The sequence below is a fragment of the Notolepis coatsorum genome (assembly GCF_963971535.1).
Source record: "Notolepis coatsorum genome assembly, chromosome: 6".
NCBI lineage: Eukaryota > Metazoa > Chordata > Actinopteri > Aulopiformes > Paralepididae > Notolepis > Notolepis coatsorum.
This window is the reverse complement of record NC_140170.1, coordinates 41891620-41918550: the sequence shown is the minus strand read 5'-3', so window position 1 is coordinate 41918550 and position 26931 is coordinate 41891620. Positions and strand designations below refer to the sequence as shown.

At 40.2% G+C, this 26931-nt stretch overlaps 1 protein-coding gene across 1 annotated transcript in view; it reads left to right on the top strand.

Annotated features, from left to right (window-relative positions):
- Window positions 1-26931, top strand: part of slc38a8a (solute carrier family 38 member 8a) — a gene marked incomplete at both ends in the record, with an annotated part of 48201 nt that overhangs the window by 6435 nt on the left and 14835 nt on the right. The window contains one exon of the mRNA XM_084316827.1: window positions 7160-7358. Within this exon, the coding sequence (XP_084172953.1) occupies window positions 7160-7358 (199 nt within the window). The remainder of the gene's footprint in view (window positions 1-7159; window positions 7359-26931) is intronic.

Sequence of the window (26931 nt, the reverse complement as noted above, 5' to 3'; positions counted from 1 at the left end):
TGTGGGCAGTCGGCCCGACATTAATAAACAGCAGTCTGTTATAATCACATTTATGAGCTAACGAATTCCGTTATATTGGACATTTGTATTAATTATATCAAGCGAAGAACTGAGAAATTTGGCAGAGAGACTGCAACATTATCGTGGGTTTGCGTGATGTATATCTCCACCTAGTCCCAACGACTTGGTGCTGGTCATAATGTCCGGTGAAAACAACTCCCTCCAAGCACAACTTGACCACCCGAACCGTACCAAAACAGGCCAAAATTAAATAGCCCATGCGACGAACGATTCATTACATTCGTTTCATCGTTGCTCCACCAAGCAGCCGGTCCAACAATATCAGCGCGAGCGCCGCAGTTAGTTTGCAAGAAGCATCCAGCTGCAGACCCGCAGAGCAGCTTTCCAGGTCTGGGGACCGCACTGTGCCAGCAAAGCTGGTGGGTTCTGTGGGTCTGCAGCTGCATGCCTTCCGCAAATCCAGCAGCAAGCTCTCGCTGAGCGAAGCAACGACAACAAACGCAATGATTGTTTCGTTCATCGCATAGGCCACCCAACTCCAGCCCATCCAAATACAATTCAAATAATCAAACTGTGCCCAGAGGGAACTATTTTCACCGGACACTATGACCGGAGAGATTAAATTTGTCGGACTTCAACAGATTTTGCCAGTCAAATACCGGTAATTACCGGCTAACGGAAACGCTGGTACACACCTCTCACTCACACAGCGATCAGAGTAAGACACACACAAATTACACAGTACACACACTCCTCTCACTCACACAGCGATCAGAGTAAGACACACACACATACACACACACACGGACTCCTCTCACACACAGCAAACAAAAGTTATTTAAAGTACACTTCCACTTTAATTTGTATTATTTAATTTATTTATCTTGTTATGAGTGATTGCTGTATTGTTCTTCAAATACATTTTCATTTAAAGTGGCTTAAAGATCCAAATTCAAATGTTTCATGAGTAATTATTTTAATTTGCTATGGGATCATCATGTTATGATGTTGTTGTTTGGTCCTGACGAGAGTCTCAAAGTCTGGGCTGATGGTAGACAAGCAACTCTGAGGTCATGCTCAATGTCCAATCTGTTCCTCTGCTCTGTCTTCAGCTGGACCAGAGCTAAGAAGCCACTTTCACAAAGATAGGTAATTAAAAAAAAATAAAAAAAAAATGTTGTTGTTTACATTGGTTTTCGATTAGTCGACTAATCGAAAAAATAATCGGCAGATTAGTCGACTACCAAATTAGTCATTAGTTGCAGCCCTAGTCCAGTGCATAATACCTCCGTTGGCTAGGTAGCTCATGTTAGCCCACGTTAGCTCACTAGTCACTACGAAATGTCGCAGTAAACTAAATAGTTCACTGAGACGTTGTCCCAACACCATCCAGCAGTAGCTACAGATAGCTCCTGACATCAATGTCCTACAACATGCGTATTCGAGCCCCTGGCTTACATCGCATGAGGGCTGCTGAATAGGGTCCAGGTGCAGCGCAGGAGAAGCCTTTCATGCTGAATGTAGGGTTTAGGGTCCAGCTGCAGCGCCGGAGAATCCTTGCTGGAGCTGGAGGCCACTCGAGTATACACACAGACAGTGGAGCTGTTTGCAGACAGCGAGGTGGCGATGTCTCGCAGATAATACAACTACAAGTATGATTATATAATATATATATTTTATTAAAAAAAAATTGTTATATAAAATAATACTTTTTTTTTAATAAAAAAAAAGTTGGCAGGTAAGAAATATGCTTGGCGGGTAGATTCTTCCCATCTACCCGCCACTGGCCGGTGAGTCAAAACGTTAATTTCGCCGCCTGCCTCTGGGTAGTAAACAAGGCTGGCTAGGATCATTAGCTTGCATGCCGCTATTTTATAGTTTACGTGCGGAGTGGGTGTGTGGCGTGAATTCTGAGGCCACGGTTAGAGTAGTGTGGGGTAGGGCTGGGCGATATAACGATAACGATAAATATCGCGATATATTTTAATAATCGATATCGAATATCGAAAAAAGAAAAAAAAACGAAAAATCTTTTTTTTTTTTTTTTTTTTTTTTTTTACCTGCAACAGGGCAGTTTTAAAACCAGAGACAGTGGACAGACTTGTCTTTCTTGCCTGCAACTTAAAGTAATGGCTTTGCTTGTCCAAATGACAATACTGACCAAATTCAGATTTCTTTTTCTCTTGTCCATTTATTTTGTTTGCTTTCTAATTTAAAATACATTTTGAAACCGTCTGTACACAGTAGGCTATGTGTGCTATTTGTGCTATTTGTCCACCAAAAAAGCGCCAAAATATCGAAAATAAACTAGCAGAGCCAGAACTGTTCAACTCCTCTGGAGCCACAGCCAGCAGAGAAGCCGGTTTACTTTAGCTTTTAAACCAGCTGCAGCCTGAGAACTGGAGTGTGAGGGGATGTAACACTAAAGATGGCGGCAATGACAAAGAATTGCTGCAAAATAAACATACATCTGTTGTTTAAAAAAAAAAATAAAATGTTTTTTTTTTTTTTAATTTTTTTTATACTTATAACAATTCGATAATTATCGATATCGAGAAATAAAATAAAATTATCATATCGTTATCGCGATATGATTTTTTTCCATATCGCCCAGCCCTAGTGTGGGGTATGCGGTGGACGTTGTTGCAATGTATTGGGGCGGAACAGAGTATTTTAGGGTGATAGTTAGTACATTGTCATGGGATACACTGCTTGCTCTGGCTAACTGTTAGTTCCATTCTTATAATGCATATGATCCAGTGGCGGTAGGTTGCCCCCTGGTGGAATATAATAATCTATGCACTGGTGCGTAGAACGTGCGCGGACTGATGACGACATCAACTCGAGACATTCGCAGCAGCAAAACAAGTGAGTCTATTAATAGCCCGTCCATCGGCGCCGGGCATAAGAAGTTAATTAAACTTGACAGAAATTATATCGACGATAATTATCGATATCGAGTGATATGAAAATAATTTTATAATTTTATCGCGATACCGTTTTTGGCCATATCATATCGCCCAGCCCTATCGGGTCCCTGACATGAAATGGGACAAACTATGCATCAAGTGTGCTGGACGCGTTCCAAGTGGCTCGAATGAAGCCTTTCACTTGCCCGGGTACCTATCCGCCCGGACCATATAAAATGTAACCGTGTGAAATAAGGTTTCAAAGGGTAGGCGATACTGCCACCTAGCAGGATTCGGACGGCATTGCAATCACTAGGACTCAGAATGAGTCCCAATGATGCACAGAGTTCCGTGAGACTGTATAGAATATTAAAATCGAATAAAAGAAAAAACGATAAACAATCGAAAACCTGAGTATAGTCTGGTTCTGGCACTCAACGCATGGCGAGATAACCCGACTATAGTCGTGATTGGTGCTGAAAGTGTTAGAGTCAAGGATGACCGTGATAAAAGCCATGCCTTCCATGTCCTCCTGCCTGGCTGCTATTCCTGAGTGTCTTAATGACATTTCATCTCGAGAGAGAGACATGCCGGCGTCTCCAAGCCTGCCTCTGTCCCCTCCCCTTCAGTCTCTTATCTTCTCCCTTGGTATCTTCAATCACCCTGTACCTCTCCCCCCTTTTCTCCACAACGACACGTCTGGATAGAGGAGACATGATGACATACCCACCTTCCCCCTCCCTTTCTCCTTTCCTTTCCCTTTCATCCAACTCCAATTCTGTCTGTAAACTTCACCTCTCTCGCTCTCCTCCTCAAGCTGTCTTCCTTGCCAGTGTCGATCAAGATGAGTGACATCTCATCTTTCTTTTAAGACGACAAAAAATGCTGTTGAAAAAAACTGTAAAAAAAAAAATATCAAAATTGATTACTGTCGAGATGAGGTCCACCAAATGCCTCTTCAAAAGGGGGGGGGGACTGTTTCCTATGACCTCCCAACATAAAATGCCCAATCAGTGATCCAAATGTAAACAAATGGGTGACCCCACCACCAAAAAATATAAATGACAATTAGGGATGCGCGATAATTATCGGGCCGATATCAGCAGTTATGACGTTGTCCCGATAAACCCGATAAAAGTATTGATAGCTCCGATAATATATATATATATTATTTTTTTGACACTTTTTTTCTTTTTGTGTCAACGTTCACACGCACAATATATGCTTACTTAGGATTTGACTTGATTCAACAACAAAGCAGTCGGGGCAATGGCAAGCCGAAAACGGTCGAAAATGTGGTTATTTGAAGTTTGGATTTTTTTTTACAACTGAGGTAGGTAGATTACATTTTTAGAGACTAAAGTACTGAAAAAAGGTACCGGTATCAATGTACCGGTACCGTATCGGTTCAAATGTGAACGGTACCCATCCCTACTGACAAAGCACAATACCTGTTGGTTTTTAGTTCACTCATTGTTCAGGGAAACACATTGTTAATGACATTGACGGATTGTGAATTTTGTGATTGACTCAAATTATATTTATTTGGAAAAATAAATAGTCACTTTATTTGAAGAGTCAAAACTGTTCTCTTGGCTTTGTTTTGTTCATAGTAGTAATGCTCATGTCATGATAAATCTGGTTAGGTCAAAACTACTGTTAATGTTGTAAACTTTTTTATTTAATTTACAGTGGGTTAATAAGAGAGCTCCAAAAGGCCTATTTTCCATCTACAGATCAAACACTTCCAAGATCGTATATGAATACAAACCACATTTATATGATCAAATCAATCATGGATTGGGGCTTTAAAAACGCATGTTAAATAAATGTCACATTATTGATGTTCACTGTACAACAGTTTGCAAAAACCTTTTTCATAGGTGGAATAGAAACCAAGCTCTTAAAAAGAAAAGAGAAAATTCCTGCGGGACTATGCACGGCAGATTGTAGTCACTCACTCACTCACTCAAGTCACAGGCCATCTGGCAGGGATGTTTTGTCGGGACGCAGTACACACCAGGGCCACAGTGGCTCAGAAGGTAGAGCGATCGTCTGGTAATCGGAAGGTTCCCAGTTCTATTCCAGCTCCTCCCAGCAACATGTTGAGCGAGACACTTAACCCCCTAACTGCTCCCGATGAGCAGGTTGGCACTTTGCATGGTCGCCTCCGCTGTGCGTGTGTGTGTGTAAGTTGTAAAGCGCTTTGGATAAAAGGTAGCGCCGTGGGGTCTGCATGCTTTTTGTGCTAGTTTCATTCCCAAATACTGTTTATTTTATAATCACCTTTTTTATGTTGAGGATTTTTTTCATTTTCCCTTTTTCCGTATGGGAGAGCCTCCACTACGGATTCTTTGTGCTACATATGATTAAAAACATGCTTTGTTCTCAGTGCTGTCAGGAACTCGCAACAGTGAGTGTCTCCCATTGAAAATGACAAGTAGAAGAATGAATTCTTGATCCTCCAATCACAACTGTCTCTTCCCCCCCAAGGCTTGAGAGGTCAATTCATAGTATTCTCATGACGGATGGTGCATTTCCTACCTGAAGGGCGCGCGGTGCCATGAACACTGCTCATTGACCGTGAACAGCTGACTTGTCATTTAATGATAAACGTCTATGATTTACACTGCTGCCCATCAAGATGTCCGAGATGATGTATGGAATACTATGACTAAACGTGCAGCAGCCTAAACCCTGTAAAAGCTGTGTGTCTCTATCTCTTAGTGATGCACGATATATCGTCCGCCGATATAATATCGGCCGATATGGCCGTTTTTTTACACATCTGTATCGGTCCGATATCAAGATGGGGCCGATATTAAAAAATTAATAAAAATATTTTTTATTTGTACATGTTTTGGTCTTAAAGTACTTTTCGCACTATAAGCCGCACCTGACTATAAGCCGCAGCAGCTAAATTGGATGATGTGTACATATATAAGCCGCACTGGACTATAAACCGCATGTGTTTTAATGTTAATTACCATATGTAAGGAGTGGAGCCTGCGGCTTAATTTGACTCAACACGGGAAACCTCACCCGGCCCGGACATGGTAAGGATTGACAGATTGATTGCTCTTTCTCGATTCTGTGGGTGGTGGTGCATGGCCGTTCTTATATTGAGCTTTAAGTTCCCACCTCTACAGAGAATTGCTCCCATTGGGACACAATACTGTGGGACAAATAAAAAGAATTAACTCATTTGTATTAAGTTTAGCAAATAAGGGAACAGATAAATAACATTTCAATGCAGTAAAAAAAGCAATATTTAGATTTTCGGGTTTTGTCCACATATAAGCCGCACCGTTATATAAGCCGCAGGGTCGAAAAATGGGGGGAAAAGCCGCGGCTTATAGTCCGAAAAGTACGGTAGTTTTAGTCATTTCTGAAAATAAGTTACAAAAGTAAAAGTAAGAAAAAGAAAATGCATTTAGGAAAATAGCTCTTTATTTGATTATCATAAAAAAAGTGTTTTCTATACAGAGATATCGACATCGGTAAATATCGGTATCGGCCACAATTTTCACATCGGTGCATCACTATGCACGCTGTGTCTCGCGCGCTCTCTTTTTATCTTGGAGTTTCTTTCGATCGGTCTCTCGCTCCATCCGTCTCGCTTGTTCTTTCTGTTTTGGTCTCTTTCTCTCAGTCTCTCTCACTGCCTCCATGTCTCTGTCTGTCTCCTAGTGTTGTCACGATACTGGAATTTCTAACTTCGATACGATACCTTGAAAAGTAGTATCTATATTCTATACCATTTTCGATACCACAGGGAAAAAGGTTCAATCTTAAAATGTAAAAAACAAGAAGAAAAAAAAGATAAATGTATATATTTTTAATAAACTTTGCTTTTTTTGCTGGTTGATTCTCCTCAGCTTATCTCTGGTACTATAAGAGAAGATAAATATAACACTTTTAAAACCCTTTGTTTATCTTTAGATCACACATAAAAATAACAAAACATTAAGTAAACACTGTAATCTATGTTGCATGTACCTGACAAACTGAACTGTTTGTATTACAGTCCTATTCCAACTTAACTGAATGCACATGTGTGTGGACTACTGTACTATTACAGGTATTGAAAATAAACAATGCAACTTCCTTATACAATTTTTTTTCCGATATTGCGGGAAATGAGTATTGAAACTGTTTTAAATATTCAGAATCGATATGTATAGAAAAATCGATATTTTTGACAACACTACTGTCTCCTCTCACCCTAGATCTCCCTGGTCTTCCTGACCAGTGGTCTGATCATCCTGGGCTACTCGTCGTCCATCAGCGGCCAGTGCACCTACCAGGCGGTGGTGAAGACGGTGTGCGGGCCGGCCATCGGCCAGCTGTGTGAGATTGTCTTCGTCATCAACCTCTTCATGATCTCTGTAGCCTTTCTGGTCATAGTGGACGACCAGCTGGAGAAATGTGAGTCGGGTGTAGACTAGGGCTGCAACTAACGATTATTTTGGTAATCGACTAATCTGTCTTATTTTTTCGATTAGTCGACTAATCTAACGATTATTTTTGTCATTCGATTAGTCGACTAATCTTAACGATGATTTTTGTCACACCCTCAATCTCTGCTTCCTGTGGGCATGGCTCCTTCTCCAATGCATGTTTTACCTCACATGCTCAAGTCTGCACACCTGTGAATGTCACCCTGTTGTCCAGTCCCTCTGCCTTAACAGTTAACTTAACATAACATGATGATCCCATAGCAAATTAAAATAATGACTCATGAAACATTTGAATTTGGATCTTAACCTTTTCTTCGCTGATGACGTGTTTACACGTCATTCCTCGCCATGCGTAATCTGCCAATGACGGGTTACGGCGTCTTTGAGATCAATATTTCATATTTTCGTCATGGTATTCACATTTCACCCACTGAGTCTTTGCTGGTGTTGTAGGACTCCGCTCAACTCTGCAACGCTTCAATACCGCCACCTGGTGGCCGATCGGCGAGTTGCCAAAACCGGAAGTGGCCGGAAGTGCTTAGTCCGTCCCCTATTCCGACTCTATCCAGACACCTTGCATATCGATCCGTTGCCATAACTCAATAAACAACATGATTGGACGTATATTAGTATTATACAAACCGGAACTGGATCACCTAGATCAACATCACATAACTGGGATCTGTTTGCGCCAGGGTGATCGCCCAACGGTAAGAGGAAGCTGCCGTGAGTTTCAGCGTTTTTTTATTATTATTATCCATACAAACTGCTCTGATCTATATATCACCCATATGAATTCCAACAGGTGGATATTGTGACTGTGGATAGGCTATTGCGCTCTCTACCAGTCTCTAAATCCACTGGTAATGACCACCTGGATAGCAAATTGTTGAGAATAGCTGTGTCTCATATCTCTGCACCAATCTGTCACATTTTTAATAGGTGTTTAATCAGTGGCATGTGTCCTTTGTTATGGAAGGAGGGAAAGATCATTCCACTTCCTAAAGATGCTAAATTACCTTTTGGAGGTCCCAACAGTAGGCCTATTAGCATTTTACCCGTTCTCAGTAAATTACTGGAAAAAATTGTGTCTGAGCAAGTCCAGGCCTACTTTTCAGCTAATGACATAACAACTGTACACCAACATGCATACAGGGCAGGTCATTCGACCAGTACTGCTTTGACACAAATGTCTGATAGTTGGCTTTCAGCTATCGAGTTCAATGCTGGTGGGTGCTATTATGTTAGACTTCAGTGCCGTATTTGATGTGATTGATCACAATCTTTTAATACAAAAACTCATTTGCTATGGTTTTAATAACTCAGCAATTTAATTTTTTAGGAGTTATTTGTCCTCGAGGTCTCAGAGGGTCTATTTTAATGGTGCTTTGTCAGGCAGTAGAGGGTTAGAATGCGGTGTCCCACAGGGGAGTTGCCTGGGGCCCCTCTTATTTTCTATTTTTACTAATGATATGCCTTTTTCTATTCATCAGGCTAGTCTGACTTTATATGCTGATGATTCAACCCTTTATTATGCTGCAGCTACAAACTCTGAGCTCAATCAGGTTTTGGCTGGTGAATTGGACATTTTATATGACTGGATAAAAACAAATAAGCTGGTGCTTAACATATCAAAAACTGTTTGTATGCTTTTTGGGACCAATCAAAGATTGGCACGTAAACCTACATTGGTTCTACAAATTGCAGGTCAACCTATACATCAGGTTGAAAAAACTAAGCTTCTAGGCCTTTGGCTTGATAGTACTTTATCATGGTCTGATCACATAAACAAAACTGTTTTTAAAATGGGTAGAGCTATTGGTACTGCCAGGAAATGTGCACCATTCCTTCCATTTGCACTGTTTAATCAGATTGTTTGTGCTTTGGTTTTGTGCCACTTGGATTACTGTTCTGTAGTGTGGGCTTCTGCTTCAAAGCAGTCGCTAAATAGGTTACAAGTGGTACAAAATAAGGCAGCAAGACTCGTTCTTGGTTGTTCATATAGGACTAGTGTTGTTCAAATGCATGAACGTCTTAGTTGGAGGAGTGTTGAGAAAAGACTTTCTGCCAACCTTTTAATTTGTTTTCATAAAGTGATCACAACCCACAGTCCTAAATAAATCACGGATAAAATAATTTACGCCTCAAATGTGCACATGCATTTTACCAGAGGGGCAAGTAGAGGGCAGATTATTCTACCCCATACAAATACTAACAGTATGCAAAGAACAGTTTTATATAGGGCTATCGGGGCATGGAATTATCTTCCAAGTGACATACGTGACATAAGAGGTGTAGCAAGCTTCAAAAATAAATTAAAATCTTACATGTAGCCAATATTGACAATGCTGAGATATGCAATATGTTACCGTTGATGTACATATTTAGATATAATATGTTTGTGTGTTAATGTTGTTGTGGTTCCTCGGTTGGTACGTCTTGCTATGTTGTGTTTCCTTATTTGGTATGTCTTGCTATGTTTTAATTGTATTATGTTTTAATTGCAATGTATATGTTTTAATGTTGTCTCGGACCCCAGGAAGACTAGTTGACGTCTTGGCGTCAGCTAATGGGGATCCTTTGCTAATAAACAAATAATAAACAAATAAACTACATGAATCATTTAACGTCGGTCATTGCATTATAAACGACCCCCCCCCCCCCCCCTCCGGTCACCAGCAGATGACCAGTCATGACGTTTAGGATCATGTACAGTTGACATTTTTAATATAACGTTGATCGGTATCAAACTGCATTTGATCATCTAATATATGCATTTATGGCTATGTCACGTTCTATGAAATACAGCAGAAAACGATAAAAACATATTTATATTCTGGACGGTATTTTAGTATGTATGTGAATGAAAAAGTAAAGCGTTCCTACATCCTGAACGATAGATAATCGATGTTGAATGGGCCATAGTAATGTCGATTTAGCAATACAATTTAAAAAGTTATAGCCCTGCAAAGAAGGTGAACATCTCCATAGACAAATAGTGCTGGCAGAGAGGCTACAAGGATGGATACAAGCTCCGGCAGAGAATGGGTTAAGCAACTTTAAATCCAAATGTATTTGAACAATACAACAATCACTCATAACAAGATAAATAAATTAAATAATACAAATTAAAGTGAAAGTGTTTAAATAACTAAAAAAAATATATAGCAGACTTCTTAGCTTAACATCCCAGGGAACTAATGGGATAACTGGGGATGTTGTTTGCTCCTGACAAGAGTCTCAAAGTCTGGGGTGATGTAGACAAAGCAACTCTGAGGTCATGCTCAATGTCCAATCTGTTACTCTGCTTTGTCTTCAGCTGGACCAGAGCTGAGAAGCCACTTTCAAAGATGGGTAGTAAAAAAATAAACAATTTTTTTTACTAATCGACGCAAAAATTCTGCGTCGACTAGTTTTTATGATCGACGTCGTCGATTATGTCGACTAATCGTTGCAGCCCTAGTGTAGACTGTCTAGTGTGTGTTTGGACTTAGGCCATGTCCACACACGTATTATGATTAGTGCTGTCAGGCGATTAAAAAAAATGTATCTAATTAATTACAGGATTTGTAATTAATTAATCTAATTAATCGCATAACCATTTTAGGCCTGATATTCTATAATCATATTTCAAATTGCATGTGTCCGGATGGCAGAATTCAGTACTGTATCTACAAAACCTTCTGTTTAATCATCTTCCCTTTATTCATTTGCTTAGATTTTTCACGTCTGGTCAATTTTAGCATGGTGTTATTCACAGAAAAGAAAAAAATAATTGAATTGATATTCTCATTTGGTTCATTACAATTTACTCAAGCCTAGTAACGGACACAGTAGTTCTGACACAGTGTGACAGGGTTAGAAATTAACATTTTTTTTCAAGGGCTTTTTTTGCCCCCCTTAATTGATTTTCGGGGGCTTTTTTTTGTATTTCGGGGGCACTGAATTTTTATGATAAACAGTAGGGGTGGGACGGTTAACAAAATGGACGGTTCGTAAATTTTTATAAAAAAAAATGTAACACTCAAATCTAAACATGCTTCTCATTTATTAAAAAATAAATAAAAAAGTTTACAGTGTTTACAGCCTTAAATAATGTTTGGCACACAAAGACCGAACTGACTGAAAAATATAGGCTACATTTGTAGTATTAACTTAGTGCAAACAAACAATATGCTCAGCCAGCACTAGACTTTCCTTTCTTTAATATAAACACAAAAAAACAATGTCAACCATGTTTAAATTCCCTGATTGTCAGTTCTTAATGGAAAGATTTGTGTTCTGCTTGAAATTATTATGCATCTGTCTACATTTATTTAGACTAACATTATTTAAATATTGAGTGCAACTGTGGTGGATTACGTAATTCGGTGAGTTGGAACTATCTGTATTTTATTTTTTTATTTTTTAAACAAACACATAAACAAACATGACAACACACGATAAGATATACAAGCATTAATTGTCAGAGCACATCCAATGAAATCACATTTTAGTTAATTGTCTTATATAAGATATACCCCTAATACCTGTTATCTAAAAACCTACACACATATGCTCCAGCTCGAACCCCCCCCCTCCCGGACCCCACCTTGGGAAGTACCTCCGAGTTGGAACTATCTATGGGTTGGCGCCGGGTCCCCACGGACATTTTAGTGTCACTCACCTTCAGCTCAGGCAATGTTATTATGATTATCAGCTCCGGTAGCTCCGGTAACGTTAGGAGGTGATGGCATGCAGTGGGAAAGCGGCAATAGTCCCGGTTGGAGTTAGTAAAACACAGTTAGTTGTATGTTAGCCTTCTTGGATGTTGAATAAACGCCTATCATTGTCTTTAAACACCCCGCCTCTCAGACTCCCATTTCCTCCTCTGCTAGCTAGTAGCTACGGTAACATTTCGTTGACTGTATTACCTCGCGCCCCGGGCTGATTCTATAGTTAAAACGTGCGTTGTTTTGTACAAACTGCTAACGCTATGGCAAGATGTGTGTATGCCTATGTAATGTTAATGGCTATGTTTTTAAAGTCGTAATGAAGATTGATTTAGATTGTGCTTGCCATTTGTACACAAACTGACTAGCACCTGGCTCAGCTGCGCAGCAGCCAGTGCTCACTTCCGCCAAATGATTTTTTTTTTATTTGCGCGTCATCTGAACCGTACGATACACAGACGCGCCATTACCGGATAAATATATATATATAATTAGTAAACTGTCGGGGGGCATTTTGTGCCCCCTTAACTGATTTTCGAGGGCATTTTGTCCATTTTCAAGGGCATTATGCCCCAAGCCCCCGTTAATTTCGAACCCTGCAGTGTGAGAATACATTCCCTGAGATCCATAGATTCAGATACCAAGAACATGCAAATAACCCATTAAAAAAAATAAAAAGTCTGTACATTTTTATTCTACGTTTTAATGGAATTAATGAGATTGCATTTTTGTTTTTTATTAATATATATATATATTTTGTAATTTGTTAATTTTCATAACGTGATAATTTGCTGTGTAATTAATTAATGCGATAAACTGACAGCCCTAATTATGATAAACGATATTTAGCTAAACGGATATTTTCAGGCTCCGTTAAAAGAAAAGAAAATCCTCGTCCACACGGCAGGGCTAAAAAACAGTACGGTGATAGCCCAGTTTCCCCCCCCCCCTGTTCTTACTGTGGTAGGTCACCTTGGCACCTTACACTAACGTACATTATTTTCACTCTGGAGCAGGCTATGTTCTAGCTGAGAGATTGAGACATTGAGAAAAAGCACCATCTCTTGACCAATCAACTCTGGAAAATGGAATCCTCATTACTAGAAAAACGAACCTTTACTGTAGGTGCGCTGGTGGAGGGTCTCTGCCTCCAGGTCTGTGGTAATGACCAGATTAGTCTTCTTTATCCCCCCTGTTGTTGGCTCAATTTCAGCTACCGTAATTCCTCTAATAGTAACCCCGGCTTGTATTTGTTTCAACTGTAGCGGGTACCAGGCTTGTATTAGGAGGAGGCATGTATAAGAGAGAGGCCTATATTTCAAATTTTCAAACGGATCATAATGAATAAATCAACATTTTGTGTCAGTTTGAACCCAGTAAAATGTACTGGGTTCATTTATTGAAACCAAGTACTGTATGAAATAGTAAACAGTGCAATTACAGGTGGTCACTGGTCATTTCAACGTTTTCAAAGTGAAATCAAGTAACTAGCTCAGTATGCAGCTCAGTATATTAGTAACCCGGCTTGTATTAGGAGGCCGGCTTATAATTGCTTAGCTCAAGAGCGCACCCGGCCATTAATAGAGACCCGGCTTGTATTTGAGACCCGGTTACTATTAGAGGAATTACGGTATTTAATTTATCAATAGACTTTTGTAGCCTATATCATCCAAAGACAATGTGATGAAACTTTAAGCACTGAAGCCTTTGACTTCATGATATTTTGCAAGTATTGCCTGCCCTACGTGCCATCATTAGTCACCGAAGACATCTAGTCGGTAAGTTAATTTCAGGGAATACAGGGAATACAATAGTCTACTATTCCTATAAGGCCTACATGGAAAGTCAGATCTACCTATTGATTTGTGTGCCAACACAGTGAGCAAGCTTTTATAGTAACTGTTACTTGTGGCTCTGATTCAGTTTTTAAAGTTGTTATTCAGTATAACATTGTGTTCTTCCTGCATAAATGGACAGACGGGTCAGAGTTTGACCATCTGTTGCTGAAACCGCCCATTTTTAAAAGGGACAACCTGGGTTGAGGTTCATAACCACAGTTGTGACTCCCAATAGAAGGGAAATTCCACCGCAAAGCAATTCACCAGATTGAGCCATAACTGATCAATTCTCTATGCTTGGCAACATAGGAAGGTAAAGATTTGGTTAAGCCAGACGTCATAACGCATAACTCTACCCTCATTTAGGCCTTGACTACATGTATATGGATCTTTTTCAAAACTGATATTTTCAGGCTCCGTTTATATATATATATAAAAAAAATCCTTGTCCACACACTAGGGTTTTTAAAAATACCTCCGTCCAGACATAAACGCATATAAATTGCTCCAACAAGCAAGCGATAAGCGATATCTCAAATACCATAGAACAACAGTCTGAGCATGCGTAGTGAGCTGATTTTCATTGGCGGCAGCAACTGAAAGTAAAACAATGTAGTGACTGAAAATCCGAATAAGAGACGACTGACCCAGTACTTTGTTGGCTGTGTGAAAATATGTCGACAAACATTAAATATCTATGGAACCTTTTGTGTTAAATTCTTAAAAATCTGAATCGGGAGATTATCTTCTGTCAAAATTGAAAGTGTATCTCCGTTGCATTAAGGCTGGCTGGCAGTGCACATAGAATAGGGCATATGTTATTGAAATTAGTTTTCTCTAACACATCTACAGTATTTCTATATTTCATTGAGCCGTCAGACCGATTCGGCCATCAGACAGATTCAACCGTCAGACGCTGCTTGCGTGTAACGGAGAGAGAGCTGCTTGTGGAATTCCCCATCCCTGGATAAAAAAAAAATACAGGCTATTTATGTTCTATGTAGGCTATCTTGTTGCAAAATAATAATAAACAACAATAATGGCCTCATTAACACATTCGGGGTCATTGGGATTAGACGGGGCCCACTCTATACGGCCAGCATATCATAACAAGGTTTCATTGTGCGTGAGGCTGTTTGTAGAGCTAAATCTATACTTTTTTTTTTTGATAATTTTTTTTTTATTATTATTCACATGAAACAAGACAACACATTAAACACAATCACAATACATAGAACTTCACAAGAAAATAACAAAAACAATAATAATACAGAATAACAATTTATACAGACAAAGAGAAAAGAAAACAGAGTTCAACCTTCTAAATTTTAAATCCAACGGGTACTATCCAATAAAGTCTTTCCCAGTGTTCAGCTCCGATTCCCGGCTGTGTGACCCGGCCTATATTAATAAAACGTACATCTCCAATTCACCAAGAACCACTTTTTGAGAACACGACCCGAAAACAGAGCAATGAACCTTCATGACAAAACAAAAACCTGTAGAGGTGTTCCATAGACTCACAGAGACAGTGTAAAAGTGACCAAACAGTGAAGAAATAGTTAAATAGCTGCCTCCCCATAAAATCCCCAGCTAAACTCAAGAGGACAAGACATTTCCTCCTCCCCCTCCCAAGAGACCGCCGGACTCACCTGAACACGCACCTCAACCCCGCTCAGCCGCACACGGCGGTCCTGACCTTTTCGGCTGCTGCAAACCACAGGTCAATGCCAGCCTGTCCTACCCCAATCATCCGCGCCGTGGATATCTCAAGATAAATCACATCCAATAGTGTTAGGGACCAGTTAATCACTGTAAGCTTCTCAGGCTCCTTCCATCTCATTGCTATTAGCTTCTTCGCTGCTGTGACACCCGCTAGGACAACCCTTTTTAGTTGAACGGACGCAGGTAGTGTCGTTATATCGTTCAGGAGTAGCGTAACAGCTGTGAATGGGATAGTTAAGCCACACAGATCTGAAAGTTTGTCCGTTATTGACCTCCAGAAGCGGGCCACTGGTGGGCAATCCCAATACATATGCATATAAGTGCCAGTGACCTTTTGAGAGCACAAAGTGCACCGAGAGTCGGTTATCAGTCCCATAGCAAATAGCTTCCTAGGTGTAAGATAGGTCCTATGAATATAATTAAAATTAATTTGCTGGTGATTGGGGTTGCGGGAAGATAATGCCACATTTGCCCAAACATCATCCCAGTCAAACTCGGGGTCCAACTCCGGGATATCCACCCGCCAGATTGTATCCAATGATACATTTTTATACGTGGATTGAATTAAGAGCGTATAAAAGTCTGAGACAAACCCTCTGGAGGTCGTCCTGTCCACTATGAGCCTGAGGAAGGGGTGTGGGTGCAAAGCTTGAGCCCACGGCACGCCATGCGCCCTCAGCGCTGACCTTAGTTGAAGGTAAAGAAAAAAGGACTCGCCGGGAAGATCATAAAATTCTCTAAAGTCCTGAAACGCACGGAGGCCGTTCTTATCATAAATATCCTCCAGAGTATGAACTCCCCTCCTCTGCCATTGAGGAATATTAACCGGCTTGTGCCCAACAAGTAATTGCTGGTTATTAAAAATTGGAGAGTCCAGGTGCCATGGGCATTTAACCCCACACGACCTCTGTGCATTACGCCACGTATGGATCGAGCTAAATCTATACTTTATATTATTGCTATCTGTCAATTGACACTATAAACCGTCCCTTCAATATGCCTTAAATAAAAAATAATGGGCCTCCTATACATATACACACAGATGTAACACAGATGTATACTGACATGACAGGGCTGTACGCTAAGCTTTTTCACTAGGGGCACAGAATATTTTTTAGGGGCAATTTTTTAAATGACAATTTTACCATTATAGTGCAAAAAAATATGTTCCTCCTGCCTCATTACTGTGGTCCTTTTATTTAACATTTAAGTGCTTTTTGTTTTCAGGTTTGTATCTTTTATAATGAACCAACTGAGAAAGTGTGTAAATCACTAATGGAACAACAAACTGTGTGTGCGCGCTTGTAGTGCTCCTTGAATGAGATCATCACAACACACACACACCATTGCATTAATCAGGAGGACAAGAAACTCTGCATACCTTTGTTTCACAATGAAAAGTGCTTTATAAATAAAATGAATTATTATTATTGTAAATAACCCCATGAAAGGTTTATTATTTTTATGGGTAATTACCTGCTTCATATTTGTGATGTTACTGGTTTCAGGGTGTGCCTAAAGTGATCAATGTGTTGTGCCGTTTATAGAGATCTATGCCAATTAATGTTTATGTATATCCCGGACTTTTTTTATAAGAATTGAGAGGCCTACTACGGTATTTGTATATGTGACCTTTATTTTGAAAACAGTGTTGCGACGCAACCTTGTTTAAGTTTGCGCTTTTGACGTGAAATGTTCAGTTCAACTTAGCTCGAAGGAAAGACTCTAATCAAAAAGGTTTAATTGACCCGTATGAGGCTCTTACGGTAGGACTTTGATTGTTTATAGAAGAGGAATGTAAAACGATGCAAAACGAGAAATAAACAAGTGATTTTACCAGCAGTAAGTTGCAAGCCACTTTCATACGGGGAACCGTGACAATTATTAGTATTATCTTATTTTCATATTGTCTCATTATTAGATAGATAGGTTGTTCGAGCAATAATTTGGGACAACAGGGAATATGTTTTTGTAATACTTTAGATGGATAATTAGTTATCTGTTCCCAGAAACTTTTGACTGTGGGGCATTCCCACATCATATGTGTAAAAGTACCAGTAGTATTTAAGGAACAAAGTGTACAGTTTGGTGAAATAGCATGTCTCATTCTATAAGCTTTCTGGGGGGTTAAATATGTTTTATGGACAAAATTGAAATGAATCTGCTGATGATTTGGGGTTCTTGATGCCATAATATTTGTTGATACTTTATAGATCCCCGGAGGGAAATCTAAGTAGACTGTATTTAAGTATTGAAAAACTTCCTAATAGTGGGCTACTCACCTAATGCATCATCACTGCCAGATCCGACTTAATTGAATCGGCTATGGTCTCTTATCATCTCTCCACATCGGACGTGGTTGTCATAAGATGGACTGATATCCGCTCCGTTCTTCTTGCAGAGCAAAATTAGCGGCTTAATTCTTATTGAAAGGAAGTTCTTCTTTGGCGATGCAATAGGCTACATTCAGTTTCGTTTCGATTGTTCGCTAGGAATTATGGGATTTGGTGTTGGATGTATGGACTCTACGCAGACGGGGACATGGTATTTAATCGCACGATAGACTACAACTACCAAGTAGAATAGCGTGGCCCAGATTCACTTCACACGCAGTAAATTCATTCATCGCAGACAGATTTTTTCATAGCACCGCAACATTATGTCTCACTGTACAGCCCTGGTTGTAGGCTAATGTTTAAAAAAAAAATTATACAATTTGTATGGATTAATTTAGGAGTGAAATGCGAATGAAGGGTTGAAATCACTACTCGCAAGGTTGCCCCCAAATATAATTTTCCACTCGCACAGGCCATATTATGGGGCAATTTGCGATAACCTCGTCGCACTGTACAGCCCTGCATGATAATTTCTACGACAATTCCCAGTGTCAGAAATATTGTGTCTGTTACTAGGCTTGAGGAAATTGTGATGAAACGAAGGAAAATATAAATTATGCTTTTTTCTTTGCTTGAAAAACTGCCACTGAGCCTGTTCAGCACCTTCTTGAGATCATGTGTACAAAAAATCTAAGCAAATGAATAAAGAGGAGATGATTAAACATAATGTTTTGTAGATACAGTACTGAATTCTGCCATCCGGACACATGCAATTTGAAATATTATCATAGAATACCAGGCCTATAAATTACCTTATTATAGCCAACTTGCACATCTATGGATCGGGCCAAATCTCCTCTTTCAAATGGCAGAATTCAATTTGGATTTAGTATCTCCAGGTGTGCCCTGAAGAACCGTGAATGAAATCTACTGTCTGTATGTACAGTTCCATTCTAATAATGGATATGGCTCTGCCATTTTAAATCCGTTTGCAACGTGGATTGTTGCTAAATGTTCACAGAAGGTAGACACACTAACTGCGCTCTAATCTCTGCCAATAACAATCAGTGTTGTGGTAGAGAATCCTGAGAAAAAAAAGAAAAAGAAAATGCATACACAAGTCATTTGCTTCCAGGAAGCTAGAATCGACTGGGTACTGTTTTTCGAAATGTCAATGATCATTGAGAGCTCTGGATGCCTTCTTCTCATGTGACTACAACTGGCGATGGCCGCTAATTCAAAATGGCGGATATTCGCTAAATTATAAACGCATTCCATAAACTAAAATCTCTAACACTTTACCCTATTGGTAAACAAACTTATTGTTGAAAATATACACTGACTGCTGTTGTGACTTGGTTAAAGTCTTTACTCTTGGGAAAAAAATGCTACTTAATGTCATACAGTCTGGAGAGATTGATTTATGACGTGATGTCATTTGCAGTCCACCGATGGACCGCTCGGGCTAAAGAGGTTAATACACTAAATCACATGTTTCCAGATCTTTGTCTTGATTTCTCCCATTCCAATTTCGTGTATCCAATTCTTCCCTCCCCTGTCTTGACCGTTGCTCGACTATGCCCCCCACTGGTCGGTTGTAGGGAGGATAGAAGCCTTGCATCACGTGTCCCCTCCGGCACACGAGGAGGCAGCCTGTCTCATCTTTTCGCCTGCCAGCGCAGACTCTCATTGGCGAGGTGTAACGCGTGGGAGGCTCACACTACCCCCGCCACTTCCTGTCTCTGCTGTGCAGGCGTCTCCCAACCGACCTGTAGGGGTCGCTGTCCACAACGTCCAATCCCCACCCATTGACTTCCACCCGCTGACCGAGCCAGTACGACGGCCGGCCCAAGCCGAAGGCAATGCTGAGACTGGGGGGGGGGGGGGGGGGAGGAGAGAAGGGAGAAGTTTAAAAGGCAATATAATTTCCCCATAATATGAAATATTAAAATCATTGATGTAGATTTTAAACTGAATTTTTAAACATTCCGTTTATTAAATCTTTCTAAATTAATATGGTAATATTAATAACTATATTGTACCTGTCCCACTTTCACCAATAGTAGATAATTGTCCAAATATTAATCGGCTATATCGGCTTTTTCCCTGCTCCACCGTTATAGTGGTCTACTTCGTAGTACAGGCTCCTGATGAATGTATTAACCTTCAGGCAGTGGTTCTTGACCAGGGTGATAAAGTAGTCCAGGGGGTTATGGGCTGATTTGTGGAAAGAAAATCAATTTCTATTATGTTGGTGATAAAAGGGTTTTTCTTCATATGACATACGAGCGTCCCAGAGCAAGTTCGGTCAGAGAAGTCGTGCCTCAGTGACCACGTTCTCCCATCCTCAACCAATCACACTTCACTAACGGGGGGGCGCCCTTTTAAACTGGGAGGTCTGACTTCTTCCATGCTGCTCATTGCCTGCAATTGACCATATTCACACGGTGACCATTTTGCTCTTAACCTCATGCTGCTACTCCAGAAACTGCTGCTCACCCTCTACCCCCCCCCCCAGCTCTACTTCTATGTATGTAATAATATTGCATTTTATTTGTAATATATAAACCTCTATAGATTGCCATGGCATAGTAGACTGTCGGAACAAAATATTTGTTCCATCACCCACAGTGTTTAGATTAGATTCAAATGTATTGTCATACAGCACAAGTACAGTACTACAACGAAAGGAAGTTTGGCATCCAACCAGAGTGCAAATGTAGCAGTAAGTGCAATATACAATCGACAGGTGATTTAACTGGGTACAAAATATACAAATTAGTACTACTGATTATTAGGGATGGGTACCGAATTCGGTACTTTTGAGGCACCGAACCGAAACACGTCGGTACTACAGAGTATCGAATCAAGTGAGAAACAATTTTTTTTTTTTTTTTAAATAAAAAAAATGTGTTTTTATTATTTCTTTTTCCATTTTTTTTATTTTTTTCACTTTTTTATTTCATGTCAACGTTGACACGCACAATATATGCTTACCTAGGATTTGACTTGATTCAACAACAAAGCAGTCGGAGCAATGACGAGCCGAAAACTGTCGAAATTGTAGTTACCGGTATTTGAAGTTTGGGTTTTTTTTTTTTTTACGGCTGAGGTAGGTAAATTAAATTTCTTGAGACTAAAGTACCGAAAAAAGGTACCGTTGGGTACCGGTATCGATTCACAGGTACCGGTATCGGTTCAAATGTGAAAGGTACCCATCCCTACTGATTATAGTGCTAATCGGATGCATGTACAGAGTAGTATAATATGTACAGTGATACAGGTGTAAGACGGTATGGTAGTAGTCATACTGGCCGGACGTGTAACTAGTAAAGAGTAGGATATGTATAGATATAGTATCTACAGATATGTAAAAGGACTATGTGCAGGTAAATACAGATGGGTGCGGTGAGAATAAAGAATAGGGTATATACAGCATTTGTACATGCTATCATACAGAGCTATGGGTTAAATGCTTTAGATGTGTGTCTATATCTATATGTGGTAAATATGCAGTATATACGGCACTGTTGTACATGCTACAGAGTATATGGGTAGATTATAGTATGAGGTGGGTAGTTAAGATTATGATTACAGTGTAGGGCAGTTGTAGACGGTGAAAGCAGTAGGTATGTATAAATTGAGTATAGGCAAGAGTTCAGAGTCGTACAGTATGCGTCAACGTGGCACACAGTTCAGAGAGATGACGGCTGAGGGATGGAAGCCGTTCCTGAGTCTGCTTGACTTGCAGCAGAGGTTCCTCTAGCGTCTCCCGGAGGGGAGGATTGCAAACAGTCCATGATTGATTGAATGAAAGGTTGTCCTTGACAATGCTGTGTGCCTTCCTCAGACACCGTTTGTGATGGATGGACTCGATAGTAGGGAGTGATGTACCGGTGATGCATTGGGTGGTTCACCACCCTCTGCAGTGCTTTCCGGTCGGAGGCAGTGCAATTGCCGTAAGACTGTGATGCAGTTGGTGAGTATACTTTCTATGGCACGCCGGTAAAGGTTCACCAGCATCTGAGTGGACAGGTGGGCTTTCCTCAGTCTCCTCAGGAAGAAGAGGCGCTGGTGGGCCTTCTTGACCAGTGTTGAGGTTCCAAGAGAGGTCCTCTGGGATGTGGACTCCGAGGAATTGTGATGTGATGTTGCACTTCCTTTGAGACTCTGTGTATGGGGCTGTGCGTCGATGAAATGCCTCCGGGCGAACTTTTCTAGTAACCTGGACCAAGGGCTTCACCCGATCGCATTGAATTGTTTACGAGACCCCCGATTCATTATGCTGTGGTGGGTTATGTCGTGGGCCAAATGGACATACGATCTACCAGACGGCAATCAAATAATTGGAATATTCTTTTTGGAATCCCACCGGCCACAGGTAAGAGCAATTTAACGTAAATTTCAGCTTGATTGTGCCTTGTTTTCATAGCCATCGCCCTGATCAGCATATGTTGTTGTATTAACGAATGGCGTTATTGACAATTAATCAGAAACGCCCCCCCCCCCCCCCCTTTCATGCATTCATGATGGAACATTATATACCGATCATTATGCATTTGATTTTTTTTTAATTGTAGCGTGTATAGGGACGAAATGCCAATGGATTAAGTATAATATACGTCACTGACTATTACTAGCCTCCCAGGAATTACCCTAAACCGCTCTAAAACCATACTTATATTCGCCACGGTATAAAACGGGAATGTATGGATGGAAAAATTCTTTCTTTTTCACATCTTGAACGATAGATACTCGATGTCAAATGGGCCATAGTATTGCATCCATAGCTATAATATAGAATATAGTTATAGCCCTGCAAACAAGGTGACCGACTCCATTGGTTTAATGTGTGGCAGCACATTGCCACGCGAGAACGAGTTAACGGGCAATTTTTCTTTTACTTTAACTTGAGGACTGCATACTTTTTTCCAAAGCTTATATTTTATACTTATAGCACAAGCATCTCTTTTTAAAGATAACATTCTGAAGTTACTAATGCAAAAAAGGAAAATCACTTGGTGCTAATGAAATGGAGTAACAGAGGTCTGAAATTTAGTTGAACTTGTGTACTCACATTTTTCTGTAGTGGTTGCAAGATTCCATATTGCAATATACGCTGGAAAACACAGCGGTTCCATAGCCTGACGTCTTATGTAGTACAGGTCAACATTTTATAAAAATCCATTCAGAAATGGGTCTTTTGAGAGACGTCGGAGTAAAACCGGCGACAAAAGAAAAAGCTCTCAAATCCATTTCCTCATCCACCGCTGTGTGTTCTGAAGTCAGAATCACTTCCCGCTTTCGCTCGTCAACTTTCAGCTAGTTTCCTTATTTGCACCCCCACCACGTGGGTTATCGTTGGAAAGGTACTCTCATTGGCTACAACGCTGACTAATTATTTTCGCCATCAGCGGATAATTGGCAGTTCTGAAGTGTCTGGAGTCCGGGGTGGTCATCCGACCCGCGGCATGTAAAAAGACGCTCGCCTGATGTATTGTCATGTAACTAGAGAACCGAGGCACGGATTTGGTCGAGTGTGGTGGCGTTCGAACGGCAACAAATGGATCTTTCGAACGGTATATTATATGTTCGAAAAATGCAGCCCGAGCCGCTAGACCAGGGGTGGCCAACCTGCGGCTCGCGAGCCGCATGCGGCTCTTTGCCCGTCAATGTGTGACTCTTCCATCCATAAAAAAATATTTATAATTTTTTTAAATTTGTTTAGATTTAAAAAAAGAGAAATTATGCCACTCATTCCATAAGGACGTAGAATAAACATTAATTTTTTTTTAATGGTCCATTTGCATGTTCTTGGTATCTGAATCTAGGGACATATGGATCAGTGTCAGAAATAGTGTGTCTGTTACTAGGCTTGAGTAAATTGTAATGAACCAAAGGAGAATATCAATTATATAAAAAAAATATATATATATATATATTATCTTTGACTGTAATAATAACACCATGCTAAAATTTACCAGACCTGAAAAATCTAAGCAAATGAATAAAGGGAAGATGATTAAACGGAAGGTTTTGTAGATACAGTACTGAATTCTGCCATCTTTTTTATAATGTAAATTCCTCCACCATTTTTCTTCGTATTGCAACACCGTTTTTTGCAAGACGTTCACAGAAAGATAGAGAAACTAACTGCATTCTGTTTTATGGCAATAACGTTCAGGTTTGTGGGAGATAATCCCAAAAAATAAAAAAGTAAATCCACAAGTCAGATGATTGACAGGGGCTGGTGTGAGCTGGGTAGGGTCGTTTTTCAAAATTAGAAAGCCCTGAGTCTCTTCCTTCAAAAGACTACACTCACTTTTGGCTGCGCCATTTCCTCCCGTCAATATGCGCCGGTTTCCGACTCAATGCCCTGAGATTTCTATAATCTTATATTTCACTAATAACAGTTAAAATCATTGGTAAACAAACCTAATGCTGAAAATATACACTTTTACTGTATATCTCGGGCTTAAGAGGTTAACCCTGTGAGGCCCAAATTAAAAAGACATTAGCAACTTCAGAGGCCAGAGGGTGGGACATATAAACACATTTACTATCAAATAGCATTGTGAGGCTGAACAACAGGACCAATTGCCTATACATGTGCTTAACATTTTTTAAATAAACATTCTTTTTTTAAATGGCTAAAAGTGATTTTGTAATTGTATCCAACCGTGGGTCTCACAGGGTACTTTTAACCCTGTGAGGCCCAAATAAAAAAGACATTAGCAACTTCAGAGGCCAGAGGGTGAGACCTATAAACACATGAAGGGTGCCGTGACTGAAAAAAAAGGTTGAGAAACGCTGGTATATGGTGTGGCTCTTTGTGGTACCACAGTAATTGTTGTGGCTCTTAGTCTCTGACTGGTTGGCCACCCCTGCGCTAGACGCTTGCAAAGTGCCGTGACTTTTGTGCGCGAGCATGACTGCCCATTCTCGGGGCCCCCACCTGTTTAAGCAGATCGTAACGGGCCGAGATTTATTTCACGTCATAAATGGAGCAATACAGTCCTTATTTAGTAATGTTGTGTTCTTTTTCAAATGTAGCCAAGAGTAAAGACCTTAACCTTTTCAAAACGGCAGTCAAAGTGTATATATATATATATTTTCTTTTAACCAATAATTTTTAGTGTTAGCGAAATATGAGCTTATAAAAATCTCTGTGCATTGCATCAGAAGCCGGATGATTTAGACGCGAGGAAATTACGCTGTCATGAAATTGTTGTATTCCTAAAGGCCTCTACATGCTACAGCAACTTCAAAGCAACTGCAACACAACATCGGCGCGATTTCAGCGCGGTTGTTTTAGAGGGTCTTGTAGACTGTGTTGCTTGGACGTTGCGTACATGTCCCCAGAATCTAACTGAACAACCGTTGCGTTGATATTGCGTAGCAGTGATTGGTTGGTTAGCGAATGGGGGCGGGGCTGTCATAGAATAATATTAGTCCCGCAGAGAATAATATCCTCCATTGTTGAAGCCAGCGTTGACGCTAAATAATCAGCGTCACATAGCTCGCCTTTTTCTGAAAACCCAAGCACATATTGTTCCATAGCATACGCCTTCAGTTGATCATGACAAATCCTCTTACCTTGACGATTAAAAAGCCTCCATAATTTAGTAAATAAAGATGTAGCCAGCCAGCTAGCATTGGGTCTATTCAAAATGCTATCCACATTAGCTACATTAGCTAACCAAGTAAATACAATGGTATCCGTCCTGAGGTAACGTTAAATACAACGTTTGCTAGTCGAAATGACTGGACACACACAGGGACAAGTTAAACATCAATCAAGTAATTTATTCCAATAGGTAGTTTGAGCTGCATGTGAGCCGAGGTCCTCTCCATTGGAAACGAATGATGTTACGGTAACGTTAGCTCGAAAAGCACAGAAAGTCAAGCTGCTAGCAACAGACACTATAACACTTCCGGTCGGGGGTTTTCAAAATAAAAGAGCGACGTCTAAAATCACCGGAAATACGTTTATTTTGTACATTATCCAAAGTTAACACGAACCTAAACTAACTTTAGCGTCATCTATCTAGGGAACCTAGCTACATACGGGGTACAATGTTACATAGGCTGCGCGTTGATTTTGCAGAAGCATAAAGGTAGAGTGTCTGCAACACCGTTGCTTTGTCGATGTTGTGTCGAAGTTGCTTTGAATTTGCTGTAGCATGTAGAGGCCTTAAGAAAGAGGAGACCCAGGGCTTTCGATGGACGTTTCCTAAAACTACACTACCCAGCTCGCACCAGCCGCTGTCGAAGCTGCAGCCGGCTGATGTAAAAAAATATATATATTTACGTGATATCATGGGTCAAACAAACCTGAACATTATTGCCATAAAATACAACATATATTGTTTCTTTACCTTCTGTGAACGTCCAGGGGAAAAAAGCGTCGCAATCCGGTCAAAAATGGCGGAGCTATGGACATTATACAAAAGTAATTGTACTTACAGTAGAAGTACATTTCATTCACTATCCTTTCTGCCCTGTAATGGGAACCTGGTGGTACTGCCATTGGAAAGAGGGGATTTGGCCTGATCCATAGATGTATGACTTGGACATAATACGGGTCATTTATAGGCCTGATGTTCTATATTCATATTTCAAATTGTATGTGTCTGGATGGAAAAATGTAGTACTGAATCTACAAAAAAAAAACGTAAATCATCTGCCCTTTGTTCATTTGCTTAGATTTTTTGTACACTTGATCTCACAATCTTTTCCTTTAGGTCAATGTTGGCATGGTGTTTTTCAGTCAAAGATGAAAAAAAGAGATTATAATAATTGATATTCTCCCTTTGGTTCATTACAATTTACTCAAGCATAGTAACGGACACAATATTTCTGAGTATTCACTGACTGGGAATACCGTAATTCCTCTAATAGTAACCGGGTCTCAAATACAAGCCGGGTCT